The sequence below is a fragment of the Octopus bimaculoides genome, chromosome 8 (assembly GCF_046866305.1).
Source record: "Octopus bimaculoides isolate indiv1 chromosome 8, ASM4686630v1, whole genome shotgun sequence".
NCBI classification, from domain to species: Eukaryota; Metazoa; Mollusca; class Cephalopoda; order Octopoda; family Octopodidae; genus Octopus; species Octopus bimaculoides.
Window position 1 is genome coordinate 763115 of NC_142935.1, and position 19981 is coordinate 783095.

General features: G+C 43.2%; 3 protein-coding genes across 5 annotated transcripts in view; 2 read left to right on the plus strand and 1 right to left on the minus strand.

Moving 5' to 3' along the window:
• The window catches only part of LOC149134291 (uncharacterized), a 31909-nt gene extending 27654 nt beyond the window's left edge, over positions 1-4255 (plus strand). For all 3 annotated transcript variants that reach the window (XM_089355968.1, XM_089355966.1, XM_089355967.1), the window contains 2 exons: positions 2201-2306; positions 2874-4255. In XM_089355968.1, the coding sequence (XP_089212094.1) occupies positions 2201-2306; positions 2874-3496 (729 nt within the window). In that variant the 3' untranslated portion in view covers positions 3497-4255. The remainder of the gene's footprint in view (positions 1-2200; positions 2307-2873) is intronic.
• Positions 1-19981, minus strand: part of LOC149134280 (uncharacterized) — an 880637-nt gene that overhangs the window by 748183 nt on the left and 112473 nt on the right. The gene's annotated exons all lie outside the window — the stretch shown is intronic.
• The window catches only part of LOC149134287 (uncharacterized), a 227343-nt gene that overhangs the window by 191556 nt on the left and 15806 nt on the right, over positions 1-19981 (plus strand). The gene's annotated exons all lie outside the window — the stretch shown is intronic.

Sequence of the window (19981 nt, forward strand, 5' to 3'; positions counted from 1 at the left end):
CTTTTACTTTTAGTCTTCTTTAAAAAAAAAGAAATCCATAAATTATTCCATGTTAAAGTTGTCGTATTTCTGTAATTTCAACCAATCACTGACGTCCATTCATCCGATATACATTAAGCGCCGACTACATAAAGAAACGATTCTGAAACAATTAACCCTAACTCTAACCCTAACCCTAACCCTAACCCTAACCCTAACCCTAACCCTACGGTTAGGGTTAGGGTTAGTGTTAAAGCAAATTTAAAGTGAAAAAAGCAAGTAAAACGAAGAATCGTTTGTTTATGTAGTCGGCACTTAATGTATATCGGCTGAATGGACGTCAGTGATTGGTTGAAATTATCGAAATAAGACAATTTTTTACATGAAATAAATTCGAATACAAAAATATTTTTCTGTTCTATAACACAAAATAGATAAGTATACGAAGTTTGAAAGTCTTTCGGTACCAAAAACACTACGTAAAACATTAATGAAAAATGTGGCCCCCGTTTTAAAAAAGATCCGGATATCTATATATCTCTCTATATATATATATATATATATATATATATATATATATATATATCTCATTCCAGGGTGAAAAACTAGAGGTAGTTGATAGCTTCCGCTATCTCGGCAACCAAGTTAGTAGTGGGGGTTGGTGCGCTGAAAGTGTAGCTGCTAGAATAAGAATAGCCTGGGCAAAGTTTAGAGAGCTCTTACCCCTGCTGGCGACAAAGGGACTCTCACTCAGAGTAAAAGGCAGACTGTATGACGCATGCGTACGAACAGCCATGCTACATGGCAGTGAAACATGGGCTGTAACTTCTGAGGACATACGTAAGCTCGCAAGGAATGAAGCCAGTATGCTCCGTTGGATGTGTAATGTCAATGTGAATACCCGTCAGAGTGTAAGTATCTTGAGAGAAAAGCTGAACATTAGAAGCATCAGTTGTGGTGTGCAAGAGAGTCGATTGCGCTGGTATGGACATGTGGTGAGAATGGATGAGGATAGCTGCGTGAAAAAGTGCCACACCCTAACAGTTGAGGGAACCCGTGGAAGAGGTAGGCCCAGGAAGACCTGGGCTGAGGTGGTGAGGCAAGACCTTCGTACATTGGGCCTCACCGAGGTGATGAGGACTGACCGAGACCTTTGGAAATGTGCTGTGCATGAGAAGACCCGGCAAGCCAAGCAAGGTCGTTGCCAGTGCCCCTGGAGTGGCTCTTGTGCGGGTGGCACATGAGATGCACCATTTTGAGCGGGGCCGTTGCCAGTACCGCCTGACTGGCTCCCGTAGGATTTTCGAGTGAGATCGTTGCCAGTGCCCCTGGACTGGCTTGTGCGGGTGGCACATAAAAGATACCATTTCGAGCGTGGCCGTTTTCGTTGCGGGTGACACGTAAAAGCACCCACTACACTCTCTGAGTGGTTGGCGTTAGGAAGGGCATCCAGCTGTAGAAACTCTGCCAAATTAGATTGGAGCCTGGTGTTGCCATCCGGTTTCACCAGTCCTCAGTCAAATCGTCCAACCCATGCTAGCATGGAAAGCGAACGTTAAACGATGATGATGATGAAATATGATTGTGGCACGTAAAATACACCATTTTGAGCGTGGTCGTTGCCAGTACCACCTGATTGGCCTTCATGCCGGTGGCACGTAAAAGCACCCACTACACTCTCGGAGTGGTTGGCATTAGGAAGGGCATCCAGCTGTAGAAAATCTGCCAAATCAGATTGAAGCCTGGTGTAGCCATCTGGTTCCACCAGTCCTCAGTCAAATCATCCAACCCATGCTAACATGGAAAGCGGACGTTAAGCGATGATGATGATGATGATGATGATATATATATATATAATGGAAGAATAATTGTGTAGAATATACATGTATATTTTGCTTGGTAGGGGCTGGGGGTCATCTCAGGTTAGTGGTCTCAGAGAGGTCATCATGCATAGAGCCAACCGGGTCCACTGATGCCTTCCATCCCTGACAACCGTGTACTAGCACCAACTAAGGCAGGGTTTGCAATGGGAACCCTTCCAGCCTGTAGCAGTTGTGTCAAATGAGAGCAAGGACCTGGTAGACTCCCTGCCAGGAAGAAGAAGACAGTGTGTCGGTGTCTGTTTATATCTACACATATTTGTATGTGTGTGTGTGTGTACATATATATGTGTTGTATCTCTGTATTCATAATAATATCATTGTTGCTGTTCCATTGCTAGGTGAGGGCCACCGAGCTGTGTGTTCTGTACAAGAAGGAGAAACTCCACTCCTACCAACCTCCACGGTCTTGGAGTGAAGCAGCCATTGTGGAGAATAACGTGAGAGGTAGGTATAGGGTCTGAGGGGAGGGGGGACCCCATAGTTGTGTTGTTTAGCTTCAGGTCAATCCTGATCCAGTCAGATATTTCATCAAAGACGTTCCAGCTGTGACCATCCCATCTTTTATTCAGGCATAGTGCATCTAGGACTACACTATCTAATGTTTAATATAGTAGTTAGTATAAGTGGCTATTGTTGTTGTTGTTTAGTCCTCGGTGATGATTGTGATTTGGCAGAATTGTTTTTTCAGCTCTTTATGTTCTGAGTTCAAATTCTGCTGAGGTCGACTTTGTCTTTCATCCTTTCGGGATTGATGAATTAAGTACCAGTAATACACTGGGTCAGTGTAATTGACTAGTCCCCTGCCCCAAAATTTCAGGCCTTGTGTCTTTAATAATAAGGATTATTATTATTATTATTATCGTTATTATTCAGCTCACAACTTACATTTTGTACAGCGATTGGTACCAAGAATCCCCTAAAAAATCTCCCTCCCTTTCACCATTATATTATTATTATTATTATTATTATTATTATTATTATTATTATTGTTTTTCTTATTTCTGTCCACAGAGAGCTGCAACCTGGAATCTACATTTTATCGATCCATTGACGTCCGCAGCAAAGAACTACGGGAGACTCTGCTGTCTGCTAGTAAATCTCTACACCAAGGCAAGCCCTCAGGCTGGGATTCCAACCATGATGACCACCACCAATTGGCTGAAACTGTAAAGGCTTTGCTTGGTGCCGAACGTACAAAGAGTGATGGGTTTGAGTCTTTCTTAATGCAGTCGGTGGTGGCAGGTGACCTGCAGTATGAGGACGACACATGGCAAGAGGAGAGAGACGGGTACTCTGAGTTCTACCCTAGGGGTGTCAGCAGTGCTGCTTTTGATGATGAAGAGGAGGAGGGGAAAATTCTGAAGAAGAAGGATCGCAATGTTAAGCTTGGCTGTGGCTCCTTAGAACCACATGCATCAAAGTTGTCTCCCAACCCCATTTCTTATCCTGGGGACTTCAGTGTCCCCGAGGTCAGAGACAAGTTGTCCCTTGAAGATCGACTGTCGATCCTTAGGGACCAGATTGACTACAACAAGAGAACAGACACAATTATGGAGTGTTTGCTGCAGTCATTCTTGATTGACGATTCATTGGACCATGACGATGGTGTACTCTTCACAGAGGATTGTGGGTAATAATTCGAGATTGTAAACAATAACTGGGTGTTGTGGGTAACAAACAGGGCCACGAATTAGCTGGAGTGTTTTAAAGTCTTCAGAAAATTCAAGTTCTAGGTTCAAATCCCACTGGGGTCGAGTTTGCCTTTCATCTTTATGAGGTTGATAAAATAAAAATGTACCAGTCATGTTCGGGGGTTGATTTCATCACTTGATTGCTGACAGCTGCCCCAACCTCTTTGTCGCACAAATCTCCAGCCTTGTGCTTATGGTATAAACTAATTTTATAATTGCTGCTCTTCAGGCAAAATTTTCAACCATTATTATTATTATTATTATAATGAAGGCAGAAACATTCATCCACTGGATGAAATGCTTCATGTTCTGAGTTCAAATGCCACCAGGGTCAACTTTGCCTTTCATCCTTTCATGGTCAATAAATTAAATACCAATAAAATACTGGGGCCACTGTAATTGACACATCCCCTCCCCTCAAATTTGAGGATCGTGCCATCAGTAGAAAGGAGTTTATTATTATTATTATTATTCAGTTCACAACTTACATTTTGTACAGTGATTGGTACCAAGAATCCCCTAAAGGATCTCCCTCCCTTTCACCAGCCCCCAAATCCATGGTCTTGGACTAATGTAAACAAACATCATCATCATCGTCATCATCATCTTTGTATAGATAATAAAATCCAGTTTGTTTTTGAAAAAAATTAAATTTGAATAAACCTATTTTTCTATGAAAATAAAAACAATATTTTTCTAAAAGACGCAACAATGTCACTTGCTCTGAATATATATATACACACACACACACACACACACAAATATATATATATATATATATATATATATACACTCACACACACACACACACACACACACACACACACACACACATATATATATATATACACACACACATGTATGTATATATATAATGTAGATACCAGTTCATTGCACGAGCTTTTAAATCTCATTGGGGAACTAATCTGAAAAAAATAAAGACTGTGTATAAATGGATCCTCATTTGCTGCCATTTGGTGAATTGTTTCCAGCTTTAATAAAATAATATATATACATATATATCCAGAGTGTCCTGATATTAAAGCAACCAAAGTTTCGGTATTTAATAACTAGCAATGAATGTGATAAGATATTAAAATGATACGACATTATAAAAACTTTGTTTGTCTTCTTTTTGTTTCAGCCAAAATAAATTCAGATTTATGACTTAGATAATGACTATAGACCAAAATACAATCGTAACCCTCAACAAAGGAGGCGAAAGTAATAAAGCTATACCAAAAATCCTTAATAGTAACCAAAAAACAGCCTCGAAAATTGTAAAGAAATTTCTAGAGACTGCTTCCAATGCAGATCGACCTGGACATGGCCAAAGAAGTGTGAAGACTCCCTCAGCTATGACCCTTTATTTTTTCCAAGATCTCTAATTGGTGGATGGGAGGAAGATATCTCCCAAACAGGAGGCCTAACAGGAATGCATACAACAGATCAATCCTCTCTTAAAAGGATCCCAAATGTCAGGTGATGATTTTAGAATAGGGTGGATGAGGATTAAGTCTATCACCCAAGATATTTCAAGCTATATTATGTGGTTTACTCTTGAAATCATTGAGCTGTGACCATGCTGCGGTTTTGCTTTGGTGGGTTTAATCAATCATATAAACCCCAACACTTACTTTTAAGTCTGTCATACATTCCTAATCTAAATATTTGTGGAACAGCAAGGTTAGGAAACCTACTGAAGATTTTAATTAATCAGTAAGTACTGAGGAAATTACAGCATCTTTCAATGATGGAAAGTATTTGAGTGTGTATGTATCATCATCATCATCATCATTTAACGTCCGCTTTCCATGCTAGCATGGGTTGGACGATTTGACTGAGGACTGGTGAAACCGGATGGCAACACCAGGCTCCAATCTAATTTGGCAGAGTTTCTACAGTTGGATGACCTTCCTAACGCCAACCACTCAGAAAGTGTAGTGGGTGCTTTTACGGAGGACAGAAGAACATGTCTGGCGCCCAAAGAACGTGCCCGGAGCAGCAACTACATGCCTCGAGCCGTATGTACGTGAATGGGGCCGTAATTATGTGCCTAAGGCCGCAAGAACGTGCCCAGCAACGCAAGAACGTGCCTTGCGTTGCAAGACATTCCTAGAGCCACAAGAACGCGCCTGGGGCCGCATGAAGGTACCTGGCGCCGCAAGAACGTGTTCGGGGCAGTAACTACGTGCCTAGGGCCGCTAGTAATTGCCTGGGGCTATATGCACGTTCTTTGGGCCGTAATTACGAGCCCGGGACCGTAAGTATGTACCCGGGGCCGCAAATATGTGCCCGGGGCTGTAAGTATGTGCTCAGGGCCGTAAGTACGTGCCCATCGCCGCAAGAACGTGCCTGGCGCCGCAAGAACGTGCCTAGGGGCACAAGAACATGTCTAGGGCTGCTGCCAGAAGCTGCTTAGAGACGCAAGAACGTGATCGGGGCAGTCACTACCTGGAGCCGCAAGTAAGTTACTGGGGCCGTAAGTACGAATCCCGGGCTGTAAGTACGTGTCCGGCACCGCAAGAACGTGCCCGAAGCCGCAAGACCGTGCCCGGCGTAGCAAGAACGTTCTTGCGGCTCTATGCACGCTTTTGTGGTGCCAGACACGTTCTTGCGACGCCAGGTACGTTCTTGCGGGCCCCAGGCCCGTTCTTTCGGAACCAGGCACGTTCTTTTGGCGCAGGACAGACGTACGTACATACGGCCCCTGTCACTTACTTGCGGCCCCAGGTAGTTACTGCTGCGATCACGTTCTTGCATCCCCAGGCACGTTCTTGCAACACTGGACACGTTCTTGCGGTTCCAGGCACGTTTTAACGGCGCTGGGCATGTTCCATCGGCGCCGGGTACATATTAACGTTCCCGAGCGTGTTTCTGCCGCACCAGTCACGTACTTACGGATCCGGGCTCGTTCGTGCGGCCCCAAGCACGTAGTTATGGCCCCAGGCACGTACATACGGCCCTAAGCACGTATTTGCGGAGCCTGGCACGTTCTTGCAGCCCTAGACACGTTCGTGTCCGGCGAGGCAAAAACGTGCCCGGCGTCGCAAGAACGTACCTGGTGTTGCAAAACCGTGCCTGACCCCCACATTGCCCGATGCCACAAGAAAGTGCTCGGCGCCGCAAGAACGTGCCTGGCGACGCAAGGTCGTGCCCGATGCCGCAAGAACGTGCACCCTACTGGCTATGCAAGCAGGGTAATGTCTGTTCTCCCCGATCAGAAAGATAGTCCATTGCTGGGAAATCTATTTACAATTGAGTGGACTGCAGCTATATGAAATGAGGTGTTTTGCTCAAGAATACAATGTACTGCTCAGTATGGGAATTGAACCCACAATCTAGCCACTGTGAGTGCAACACCCTAACCGCTAGATCACACGCCTTCACACACACACACATGTATACATATGCATATATATAGAAGTATATATGTATGCATATGCATGTATGGCAATCATTTTTATGTCTGTTTTCCATGCTAGCATGGGTTAGATGTATATATATTTGATGAATTTTATTTACGTCTGGATCCCATTCATGTCTTAACCCTTACCTATTGCTCAAATAAGGGATCTCTTATTCCAATGGTTTATTCATTAACAGGGGAAATGCTAACAATCTAATCGCTCATAGCTAAAAAAATTGTCCGAGACAGCAAAGGTAAACACATAAAGTATTGAGTAGAAGCTGAAATTAAGGCGAAGATGTGAGAATGTTTTGGTTCTGTCTGGAGTCCGTCCGGACGGAAGCGCAGATGGGAGCATGCGCAATGGTGAGCGGAAAAGGTCAGAGGGCAACTGGATGTCATGTTTACAACGAAGAGAAGAAAACCTTCCCCTCCAGATTGTTGACAAGTAAGAAGAAAAGCTCATTTCTCCTTGTTTTTTTAATGTCAACCCTCCTGTTCCTTAATTTCCCCTTCATACCACAACACACACGCTTTTGTGAGAAGCAGAGGAATATTTATAATCCGTAAATAACTTATACTGAAAAAAAGAAGAACCAAAACAAAACAAGAATACATTCTGGCATTTTAAATGAAGATTTCCAAGAGTCTCTTCTTCACAGTTCATTTAATCTACCAAAACCTCGCCCTTGCCTCAGCTTCCTATCATCTTTTGATTTGTTTTATTTCTTTCATCATTTTTCAACGACGACTTCGGGTATTTTCTGTACCCGAAATGGGAGAAGAAGAAGAAGAAGAAATCTAATGGATTGTGTTTGCTTGATTGTTTCTGTCTGTTTTTATGTATCTATGCGTTATAGATATAACGAAATCATGCCAGCAATGTCTCATTTTAAACTAGAAGAAGAAAAAAAAGCCTTACAGATTTATTCTCACCTGCTTCAGGTGTGTATGTAAAATGCAGAAAACAGAATCGAAGTTTTATGCATCAGATGCGTCTATTTTTAACGCATCTGTTCGAGTTTAGTTGATACAACTGAGACAATGCTTTTATGAATTTCATAAAATGAGACACCCAACCCTTTAATTTCTTCTGACTCTCCTCCCATTTCGTTAAATCTCACTTGACGCAGAAATACCCGAAGTCATCCGGTTATATTTTGTTTGCAACGTCCTGTACCCAGATATGCATCTATATATAGATACAGGTACGTGAAGGTATGTACATACATGTACATATATAGATGTAAAAATTTACATTTCCTTCTCCAAGCCTAGATTCGAAACCGAATCTATGAATTAGCGGTCGCCCAAACACGACAATCAACAGGCGCGAAAAACAGGTTTTCTTTGTCCTGTCAAAAAGTGATCGATCATCTCCCTTTGACCTTCGACCTTAGAATGTCAGGCGAAGTTCAACTGGTCAGCATCTGACCTATTTAGGTACAAACTCTGCTGCAGTATGTCCTTCTAGCTGCCACGATTCTTATAAATAGAGTGGTCAGCAAGACGTCAGGACACACAGGGACAGACAGACAGGGAGACTGCTACTATGAGACCTCTGCTAATGTGAGACAGAGATTTTCCTCCGGCCAAGCAAGATGAGAGAACGAAAACACACACACACACACACACACACACACACACACACGAACATATCCTGGTTCCATCATTTGTCTAGCAACTTGAAGCAAGTTGTTAAAATTGAATGTAATGGCTACTAATATTTATTAACTCCAGCTAATAAAAATGTTATAATTGAATCAGTTACCACTTTGTCATTTCTCAGGCAAACACATGCCTATCGCACCGACACTCAACAAAAACACACTACATTCTGGTGACTCCACTACATTTTGGTGACCCCGTCAAAGAATTCCGGCCTTCCCTGGAACCAGCTTCTACGAAGAATAACAGCCTGCACATCATCTGTCAACAAACCAACTGTGAATTTCTGCGAACACCATGGCTCTTCCAGAACCGAATCCAGCGGTGAATCCATTACCTTCCGACACGACAATTCAAGCGGCGATTACGTGGAAAATTCCCCCATTCTGGACGCACGACCCTGCATTATGGTTTCACCACATAGAAGCCCAGTTTTCTTCTCACCGAATACTGAGCGATGCGTCTCGACTGTCGCATGTAATCGGTTCTCTTTCACCAGAGATCATGAACGTCGTCCGTGATCTCGTCATGGCTCCACACGGTTCTGTGTCGTACGACACCTTTAAAACGACACTTATTAACAGAACTTCCGAGTCCCAACGAAAGCGACTTCACCAACTTCTGACATCCGAAGAATTGGGCGACAGAACGCCTTCCCAGTTTCTAAGAAGAATGAAGCAGCTTCTTAGAGATGAGAGCCTCCCCGACAAAGTGTTCAAGCAGCTTTTTCTCCAGCGTCTACCCTCCAACACACAGGTGGTTCTCGCTTCCACACGAGAAACCACATCCATTGAGGAACTGGCAGAGCTAGCGGACAAAATAGCTGAGGTACCACATAGGTTTTCCACGGTATCGACGGTGACGCCAGCCGCTCCCACTACCAATCCTTTCCTTGCGCCGACCAGTTCTTCCGAAATTGCGGACTTGTGTTCATTAATGACGCAGCAAGCCGCACAAATACAGACCCTCACAACCCAAATACAGGCCCTATCGCTTGGAAACCGGCGCCGAAGCAGCAGCCGACCGCATCGATATGGTAGACGATCCCGCAGTCCCAGTGCTACCCGCAACTCACCCGACACGTGCTGGTACCACCGAAAATTCGGTACAGAGGCGCAGAAATGCACCATACCATGCTCATTCGCATCACCCAGTTCGGGAAACGGTACAGCCGGGAACTGAATGCGACGGACGTTCCTGGTTCGCACCCACAAAGTCGCCTGTTTTTCGTTTGCGATCGGGTAACAGGCACACGTTTCCTAGTTGACACCGGCGCGGAAGTCAGCATAATCCCCGTGTCCAGCATTTCAGGAAAACGAACGGAGTCACCAGTCTGTCTTCAGGCAGTCAATCACTCGCCAATCCAGCAGTTAGGGAACAGTCCCTAACACTGAACTTGCGACTACGCCGCACATTCCAGTGGGTATTTGTCATCGCAAAACTGCCGACCCCTATCTTAGGAGCCGATTTCCTCCATCATTTCGGTCTCCTAGTAGACATACAAAACAGACGACTTGTCGACAGCACCACACAGCTTACTGTGCGCGGTATAGCCGCTCGTATGGCCACAGTCAGCCCAACCATATTGCTTTCAACAACGACTCGTCACAGTACCATCCTGAAACAGTACCCGGACGTCGCTCGACCAGTTTTCCACAACCAGCCGATCAAGCACGATATCACCCACCACATCAAGACCAGCGGTCCACCTGTTGCTGCACGACCCAGAAGGTTACCACCTGATCGCCTCAAAGCCGTCAAACGGGAATTCCAACACATGCTCGACCTTGGAATCATCCGCCTGTCCAGCAGCAACTGGTCCTCGCCGATACACTGCGTCCCCAAAAAATCATCGACCGACTGGCGAGTTTGCGGTGATTATCGGTCACTAAACAAAAGTACCGTCAGTGATGCTTACCCAGTCCCTTATCTGCAGGATTTTTCTAGCTCGCTGCATGGCGCTCGCATTTTTTCCAAAATCGACCTTGTGCGAGCGTACAACCAAATACCGGTTGAACCCGAGGACATTCCAAAAACAGCAGTCACGACACCTTTCGGAATGTTTGAATTCCTGCGTATGCCTTTCGGTTTACGCAACGCAGCACAGACATTCCAAAGGTTCATCGACATGGTCACCAGAGGTTTGCCTTTCGTCTATGCCTACATAGACGACATACTGGTGGCCAGTAACTCGGAAGAAGAGCATGACCAACATCTGCACTTGCTATTCGAACGTCTGCAAAAATTCGGAGTCGTCATCAATCCCAGCAAATGTGATTTCGGAGTTGCTTCCCTTCATTTTCTCGGGCACATCATCGATAAGGATGGTATTCGTCCCCTCCCTGATAAAGTACAGGCCATCGTGGAATTTTCGCCACCCACATCTCTCCGCAAATTAAGGGAGTTCCTCGGTCTAGTGAATTTTTATCGGAGATTTGTACCTCACCTTGCCGAGATAGCGCAACCGCTCACAGATTTGCTACGTCAGCGAACCTGCAAAAATACCGAAATTGCCCTGGATGAACATCAGCTCGCCTCTTTCGCCGCCCTAAAAAAAGCTTTATCCGACGCTACTATGTTGGTGTATCCGAAACCAAATGCCCCGCTGTGTTTACTCGTCGATGCATCCGATTCCGGAATAGGAAGCGTCCTACAGCAGCTTGTTGATGGCATATGGCAACCGTTGTCTTTCTTTTCTAAGCGGTTAAAACCCGCCGAAACGAAATACAGTACCTTCAGTCGGGAATTATTGGCGGCATACCTGGCCGTTAAGCATTTCCGACACATGCTAGAGGGTACCAATTTTGCCATATACACCGATCACAAACCACTGGTATATGCATTCAACACCAAGCCTGATCGCCACTCGCCGAGAGAAATCCGCCACCTCGACTTCATATCACAATATACGACGGATATTCGCCACATCAAAGGGACGACTAACTTAGCAGCCGATGCACTGTCTCGAACGCAGATCAATGCCATCCACACCACGTCTTCAATTGATCTGGCTAGTATAGCAGCTGAACAGGAGAATGACGAAGAACTTCTAAAGCTCCGGAATTCGCCATCTCTCAAATTTCAACATGTTCCGCTACCATCTTCCTCGGCCCATATTTGGTGTGATATCTCCACTGGTCACCAACGCCCTTATGTACCGCAAAAGTATCGTCGTGAAGTTTTCTCTGTCACATCCTGGTATTCGCTCCACTCAAAAGCTGATATCAACCCGTTTTGTGTGGACCAATATCAACAAGGACATCAGAGAATGGACCAAGTGCTGTGTCGCGTGCCAAAAAGCAAAAATCTACCGGCACATAAAATCACCAATCGGTTCATTTTCGCAACCCGACGCACGATTTCAGCACGTTCACATTGATATCGTAGGACCTCTGCCACCTTCGCAGAATTACACTCATCTACTCACCTGCGTGGACCGTTTTTCGCGATGGCCCGAAGCTTGGCCCTTATCCGATTCATCGGCAGAAACGGTCGCCAAAACGCTGATATCACAATGGGTTTCGCGTTTTGGCACACCCGCAACAATCACCACAGACAGAGGACGTCAGTTCGATTCCCACCTTTTCGCCGAACTGACTCGTCTACTCGGGTGCAAACACACCCGCACTACTGCTTACCACCCTGCAGAAAATGGCATGGTTGAACGCTTCCACCGCCAACTCAAAGCAGCTATTAAAGCATCTGCAGACTCTTCCAACTGGCTGGAACATCTCCCCTTCATCCTCCTTGGTATTCGATCCACGGTTAAGGAGGAAGTTGGACACACTCCGGCAGAACTAGTCTACGGCTCAACACTCACCTTACCTGGGCAGATGATTGAACCTGTTGCATCACAACACCTTCCTGACCCAGCACAATATGTGCACCGATTGCGGACATCCATGTCGCTTTTGTCACCCGCAGGCCCCAGACAACAGAACGTCGTTTCACATGTTCCCAAGGACATCAACACTTGGACTCATGTTTTCGTCAGAAACGATGGCATACCATCGCAACTCCGGCCACCATATTCCGGGCCGTACAAAGTCATCAAACGAGAACCCAAGTATTTCGTCCTCGATATCGGAGGTAAACGAAATACCGTTTCGATTGATCGTTTGAAAAAAGGCTTCATCGAGGACGACTTACATTCAGTTCCCTCTGTTCCTCGAACAGACTCACCAACCCCAGCAAGCACTACAGATTCTGCACAACCCCGGCACACTAAATCGGGAGGAACTGTTCGATGGCCCGCAAGGTTTGTGCAAGTTTTTCGGGTAAGTCCCAATTCTCAACCTACCCATCTTCTTTAATGGAACGCATACATCAAAACATAACTCATATGACTGCATCACCTACATTCAAACCTAAAGAATTCAACGAACAATTTGTATACATAAAAGAAAACATTGTTCCATATCAGCGAAAAACTTTCTGTTTGAACATTTTACTGAACATTTCACAAGCGAACTTTTTCGATGAACATTCTTTCATTTTTTGCATGTACATATGTTTTGTTTTCTTTTTAAACTGTTTTGCTTTCTTGTAAAAATATTTTGTTATCTGACGTTTCACTCGTGCTACCATTTGATCTTTTGCACCACTGAAATACAACCTGCCTCTATTTAGACCTCTAGTGGGTCGAGCAATCAATAGATGCACGTCTCTTTCAACGCGCCAACATGTTTCTGCCTGGGCACATATATGCATTGCCCACCATATAGCACACACCAACAGTGAATCCTTGCTTCATATTTTTTTTATGTCCCATGTTTTTGACATTCACTTGTCTGTTGCACCTTGTAAAATCTTTTTGTGCATACACAAAAAGATAACATTTCCAAAATCGTTCGATCTCCGGCCTTCTCACTAGAAGAGGGGTAGTGTAAAAATTTACATTTCCTTCTCCAAGCCTAGATTCGAAACCGAATCTAAGAATTAGCGGTCGCCCAAACACAACAATCAACAGGCGCGAAAAACAGGTTTTCTTTGTCCTGTCAAAAAGTGATCGATCATCTCCCTTTGACCTTCGACCTTAGAATGTCAGGCGAAGTTCAACTGGTCAGCATCTAACCTATTTAGGTACAAACTCTGCTGCAGTATGTATGTCCTTCTAGCTGCCACGATTCTTATAAATAGAGTGGTCAGCAAGACGTCAGGACACACAGGGACAGACAGACAGGGAGACTGCTACAATGAGACCTCTGCTAATGTGAGACAGAGATTTTCCTCCGGCCAAGCAAGATGAGAGAACGAACACACACACACACACACACACACACACACACGAACATATCCTGGTTCCATCATTTGTCTAGCAACTCGAAGCAAGTTGTTAAAATTGAATGTAGTGGCTATTAATATTTATTAACTCCAGCTAATAAAAATGTTATAATTGAATCAGTTACCACTTTGTCATTTCTCAGGCAAACACATGCCTATCGCACCGACATATGTGGAGGTTTCTGTGTGTGGGGGTGTATGGGTGTATGTGGGTATGTGGGTATGTACACATGGGTATGCGCTTACGTATGTGCGCACGTGTTTGTAAATAGGTGTCTGCACGCTAGCAGACACATATGTAAACGCTCACTTTAATTACCTCCCCTCACCCACCCGAATGACTCCTTGACCACAACCTTTAGCATCACATCAGAGACACCCTCCCTTTATATTTCTATGTAAACTAGCGTTCTCATGCCTCTAAAGCCCGTGGAATAATATCGGTGACCCCGTCGTAACTCTATGTAAACAAACCTTCTGACGGTCACTGACCATGTAACACCTCAGCTGGTAAGTTACCCCATCATTTCGTTTTTGTCTTGCTACTAAATGTTTTATTATGTTCTCCCTGGTGAGAAACAAGTGATAATTCCAGCTACCCTTTCTTTTTTTGTGAAATGGCCCTCATTTGCTTGGAACTTTCATCGACATGCGTTTTGCTCCATTTGTTGTTATTATGCATATACTTATATATTATTTGTATTTTATTGAAGGAATCCCCGTTCTTCCTATCAAGTTCACAGGTGGCCTTAACTCAGTCAGACCCATTAAACTTCACTTTTTCCCACCCCTTTTTCCGGGATAACACTTAACCCCTCCCCTTTTCATCTCCTAATTACGTGGTTACCCTGTTGTCCACTTCTACCTGACAACGACACGTCAACAGCTGATTTTAAAGGAAGGAGATAATTTGACTTCACTAACTATTTCAGAAGAGGTGCGCATTGCCTAATTACTAAACACTCAAATGGTTCAGTGTTTTTAATTCTGGTGACTTTCGCTTATTGGCGCCTCGGAGATGTTCTTGATCTGCGCGGGATTTGGCTGCTATTTCTCGCTGTGGAAGACAGGTGTCTATGATCTGTGCGTGATTTGGCAGCTGTTTCTAGCTATGTAGATGTCTCCAACGACTAGAACTCTAGAGCCTCAAGAGATTACTTTACTTGCTGTTAGTTTCAACAACAACCACTGGCTTCCAGTCCGGCTATTTGCAGAGACTGAATTAGTGGTTAACAGTAATCCATGTGTCCTGTTTCTATTACTCCTTCCTTTACCATTTGTAGTCACCATGTTTCTTATAGAAAACCTTTGAAAGACCACCCATACTACCTTTACACAGAAACTTAAGTAAGATCAATATTTCTAATATACAGTTTGTCAACATCAGTTGCTGAGATGTCCAGAAGAAAATGAAACAAAGTGTTTCGGCCAGAAGCAACTCAAGTGGAGGTCTCCGATGAAATTTCCCAGCTCGTTCAGGTATGGTAGTATGTTATTGCAATTTGCAATTCGTTTTCTTTCTGAATGTCAAGTTTTATTGACTTCTCTTTCTTTACTAACATTGAAAATGCTTTGATATGGTATTTTACTCACTTATTTAAAAAAAAAAAAAACATCCAAAGCTTTATTATTTTTTGTTGTTGTTGTTTCATTTCCACACAGCAGAAATGTTAGAAGGTAAGTTTCTATTTAAAAACCTGATATATATATATAAAAAAAAAAAAAAGTCTCACATTTTATGAATCTTTATAACTGATTGTGAATATTGGTGTGGTTGTACCCCCGCCCCCTCTGTTAAACTTTAAATCACTGTGAAATAGGAAGTTAGTATTGTAGAACAAAGATCAGTTTGATCAGATATGTTGGTATCAAAATGGTGTAGAGTTTCTTTTTCTTTTCTTTTTTTCTTTTGTTGGTTTGTAATATTTTAAGCCACTTCACTGAATTTCCTTTGCAGATTCATAGCTTGTTGAGAGCCTCCGAGAAATGTGCTGTTGGTCAGACCAAACTCAAACGAGTGCTCATCTCCATAGCCGGTGTGTCCACACTTGTTCTCAAAGGAAATTCCGAGTTGACTGCAGAGACCTGCAATGGCTGCTAATATTTTTAGAGATTCAGGACGATTTTGTCTCTTGATATTTGTGTTATTTTTTGAGTTCTGTATCTATTTTGTCCTTGTCTGCATGAGTGGCTCTGTGGTTAAGAAGTTTGCTTCGCAACCACATGGGCTGACCAAAACTTTCAGAGTGGATTTGCTAGATGGAAACTGAAAAAAACTCATATATATGTGTGTGTGTGTGTATATATATATATATATATATATATATATATATGTGTGTGTATATAGATATATATATACACACACACACGTGTGGTTATGTACAAGGAGTGAGAGTGAACGAGTAGACAGGCATGAAGAAGCATTGGAGATTGATTTGCAGTGCTGCTCATTGGGGTTAATTGATGATGGTGACTTTGCATGTGGTGTGTCCCCTCCCCTCCACTAGTACCAAGACCACCATCATTCACCCTAATTTCAAAATGTTTTTAAAACTTGCGCATATGCGCACGGCCTGTTATTAATTATCGGTTGAATGACATCACGTAAAGTTTGATAATTTAAAAAATTTTTATGAATTTGTGTTCTGCAAATATCTTGTACAATTATACAAGTCCCACCCCCATAAACCTCTGTGGATCCTCAAATTAGACTTAACTGGTATCGATCCCAGTAGGAATGAAAAGGGCATTGCTGGAATTTTTGTATAGATTTAAGAGGTATGTAAATGATAAATTGTTTTGATAACATAATTATCTGTTAGTAAATATCTTTTCCTTACACACACACACACACACACACACACACACACACACACACACACACACACACACACACACACACACAAACAAACTACCTTTATCCTGTGAGGTGTCGAAATTAAAAATTTTAAATTTTATTTTATGTTTTAGTTATTTTAGAACTTCAGATTTTTTTTCTATAATTCTATTTATATAAATTACCATTTTGTGTGATGTTTGGGCTTGTAGAGACTGCAGTATATTTTTGGTTACTGTTATAAAAAAAGTGACAAGGAATAGTCCTACAAAAATGAAAGTAAATTACATGTTACCAATTCTTTTAGTCCTGCCACCTCTGTTTACCATTCTTGTATACTTTGAAATGGACTTTGTCTCTGTAAAAATTTTTTGTTTACTCTGTACGTTTTCTTCCTTTGGCAACAATTTCTCAAAGATCAATTTAATTTTTCAATCGAACATTAGATCTGCAGGTGACTTGCCTGAACTGATATTTAGAATTTATTTAGCATTTCGTCATTGCCTAATTCTTTTTTTCTCTCTAGCACTTGCTTCAAAGTATCTACAAATCATTCTGCTTGCCCATTTGACCCTGGGTGGTAGGGCGGAGTAAACGTGTGCTTGATTGCATGCATTTTATACAATTTCTTGAACTCATCCTGTAAATTATGTTCCATTGTCCGATACTGTGGTGTCTGGAACATTGTATTGAGCAAAAAAGTTCATGCAGGAACTTTGCTACCTTCGCAGTAGGTTGACCGCACCAACATACTTCCGGTCACATGGTAAGGCTATCAACAATGTAGTAGGCACCATTCACTGGTCCAGTGTAGTCTATATGTACTCTGGACAATGGACTCAGGCCATGATTGGTATTTGTGGTGCCTTGGCTGCTGGCACACAACCTCTACAAGATTTTACCAAATTTTCAATGTCCTGGTCCAGTGTCGGCCAAGACGCATAACTCCTTGTCAAAGCTTTCATTCTCGACATCCCCAGGTGTCCACTACGAAATTCATGTAATATCTGTTTCTGTAGGGCAGTTGGTACCACCACGGCCTTTCCTCAGCTTCAATGTCCCAGGCTTTGGGATTGATGTCGGTCAGTTTTAGGCTTTGCCTCAGCTGATCCTTGTATCAGTGGCATGGATGGCCACACAGTGGTCACCAGATAAAATCTGACGCAGTAGCTTGGTTTCTTTCATTCTTGCATTTGTGGCCTGTCCATTTCAGGATGATGGCCTCAATGCTATTGTTTTAATTTAATATTGAGATCACATATTTTTGGTATCTTTTTACAATTATATTTTCATGTTCTTGAATTCCGGATGGATTTGACGAAAGCCTTCTTGACTCTATCTACATTTTCTGTTTCTGGTTCAGAATCTAATATGATTGTCTTTTCTGTTCTTGAAAATATTTTATAAGGTCCTATATAACAAGGACTTAACGAATGAGGAGTGATTTCTTTATTACCCACAAGGGGGCCAGTGGGGACATATAACAATTAGAAAAAAACAAAAACTTATGATAAAAATGAATGATAATGAAAATGAGCTACTTTATTTCATTATATTGGCTATGAAAGCCGTACATAGGTGGAGTAGCTGCGGGCTGGACAAAGACATTGATGAGATGAATGATGAACACGATGATATTAATGGGAGAAGGCAGAAGTCCCCCGCCGAACTCTGCTTCTCTAAAACATTGTTCTTTTATAATTTACATATTTGAGGCAATAAACCTCTTAGCACAGTTTCTTATTGGACTCAAGCTCCTTACAATGAGGTACTAAGCCTCTTACTGCAGACGACACCATGTCCTTAAAATGAAGCACCTGCCTCTTACAACTCTTCTCATGGGTCACATGCCCCTTCAGTATGAGGCACTCATCCTCTTACAATCTTCCGACCCAAAGTGCCACTTAGGCACTCCAACAGTGCCACGATCGGAAGCACAATATATCCACAGGGAAGGAGTCCATTCAGGCTATGTCTCCTCCCTTGACAAACCCTGTAAAAAAGCTCTCCCAACGCCTCCTCTCACCTTCTGGAGAAAACCAAATATTGTTCCTCCATTTGTTCGAGGCTACAACTTCCTCCGTCGGTGGCACAATTCCCACCGATGGGACTTTGGAACATGCCAGCAGTGTGTATTAGCAATCGTTTTGTTTGGCCAGGACATACATTCATGGGTTACTCTGTTTCTCTGGCACGAAAAGAGCCTGGTAAAACCAGTAGAGATGTCACGGCAAATGTATTGGAATCAACTGAAATTGCAATGCAGAAGAATGTGATTTACCTATTTCCAAAGCAGACTCTGAGCAGTTTAAGGGGGCCTTTCGTCAAACGATGCTGTTGGGAGGCATTGACCTGCCCCTGCAGGTGCCAAGTTGCAAGCCCGACTGATTTAGGCTGGTTGACTTTTGCCCCTGCCATTGCTTCATATTTTTTTAATGGGGTCTTCTTCACGAGGTCGCTGCCCTTCATCAGACACGAGGATGGTGACTTCATCCACATATGCTGTTGCTCCCTTACCATAACGTAGATCATGCGGTCTTCCCCCACAGTCCCCAACCTCCGCAGCAGTGGATCAAGGGCTAATACATGCAGAAGCAGCAACACGGGGCAGCCCTGGCAAATTTAATGCTTGATTGCGAATTGTTTTGAGAAGAGACCGTTCACCTGGACGATTGTTTCGATCAATGATATACATAGCATTGATCCAGCCATGGAAAGTCGAGCCCAGTCTGACCCCCCACCAGATACCGATGGTCAACCGTATCGAATGCTGTAGACTGGTCTAAATTCACCAGTGCCCCACCCTTGCCAGGAATTTTTCCTACCTGCTCTATGGTGTAGCAAATGAGGTGAAGGTTGTCGTAACAAGTCGGAAAAGGGATCTGCTTGCATCATGATGACAAGATGCTGTAAGGAAAGTATTTCCCAGCAGCGAAAGACCAGACCTAAGTCAATCAGAAACAGCCAGAATCATCTTCCTTAAACATTGCTGGATAAAATTTGCTAAGTTGAGGCAGAAATCTAGGGCAGTTTCTTTACAGCAAGGTGCAGACAATTGTTGCCTTCTTTGTTCACAGCGTTTACGTCTGCACAAAAAACTTCTTTTAAAAAAAATGAAACTTTTAAATCCACACCATTCCTAATATCACTTTTAAATGTCAAGTCATACCCTAATTCAAACACAACTATGCTTTCCCATTGGACACCTCTTAAACTTCCTATGAGAAATAAT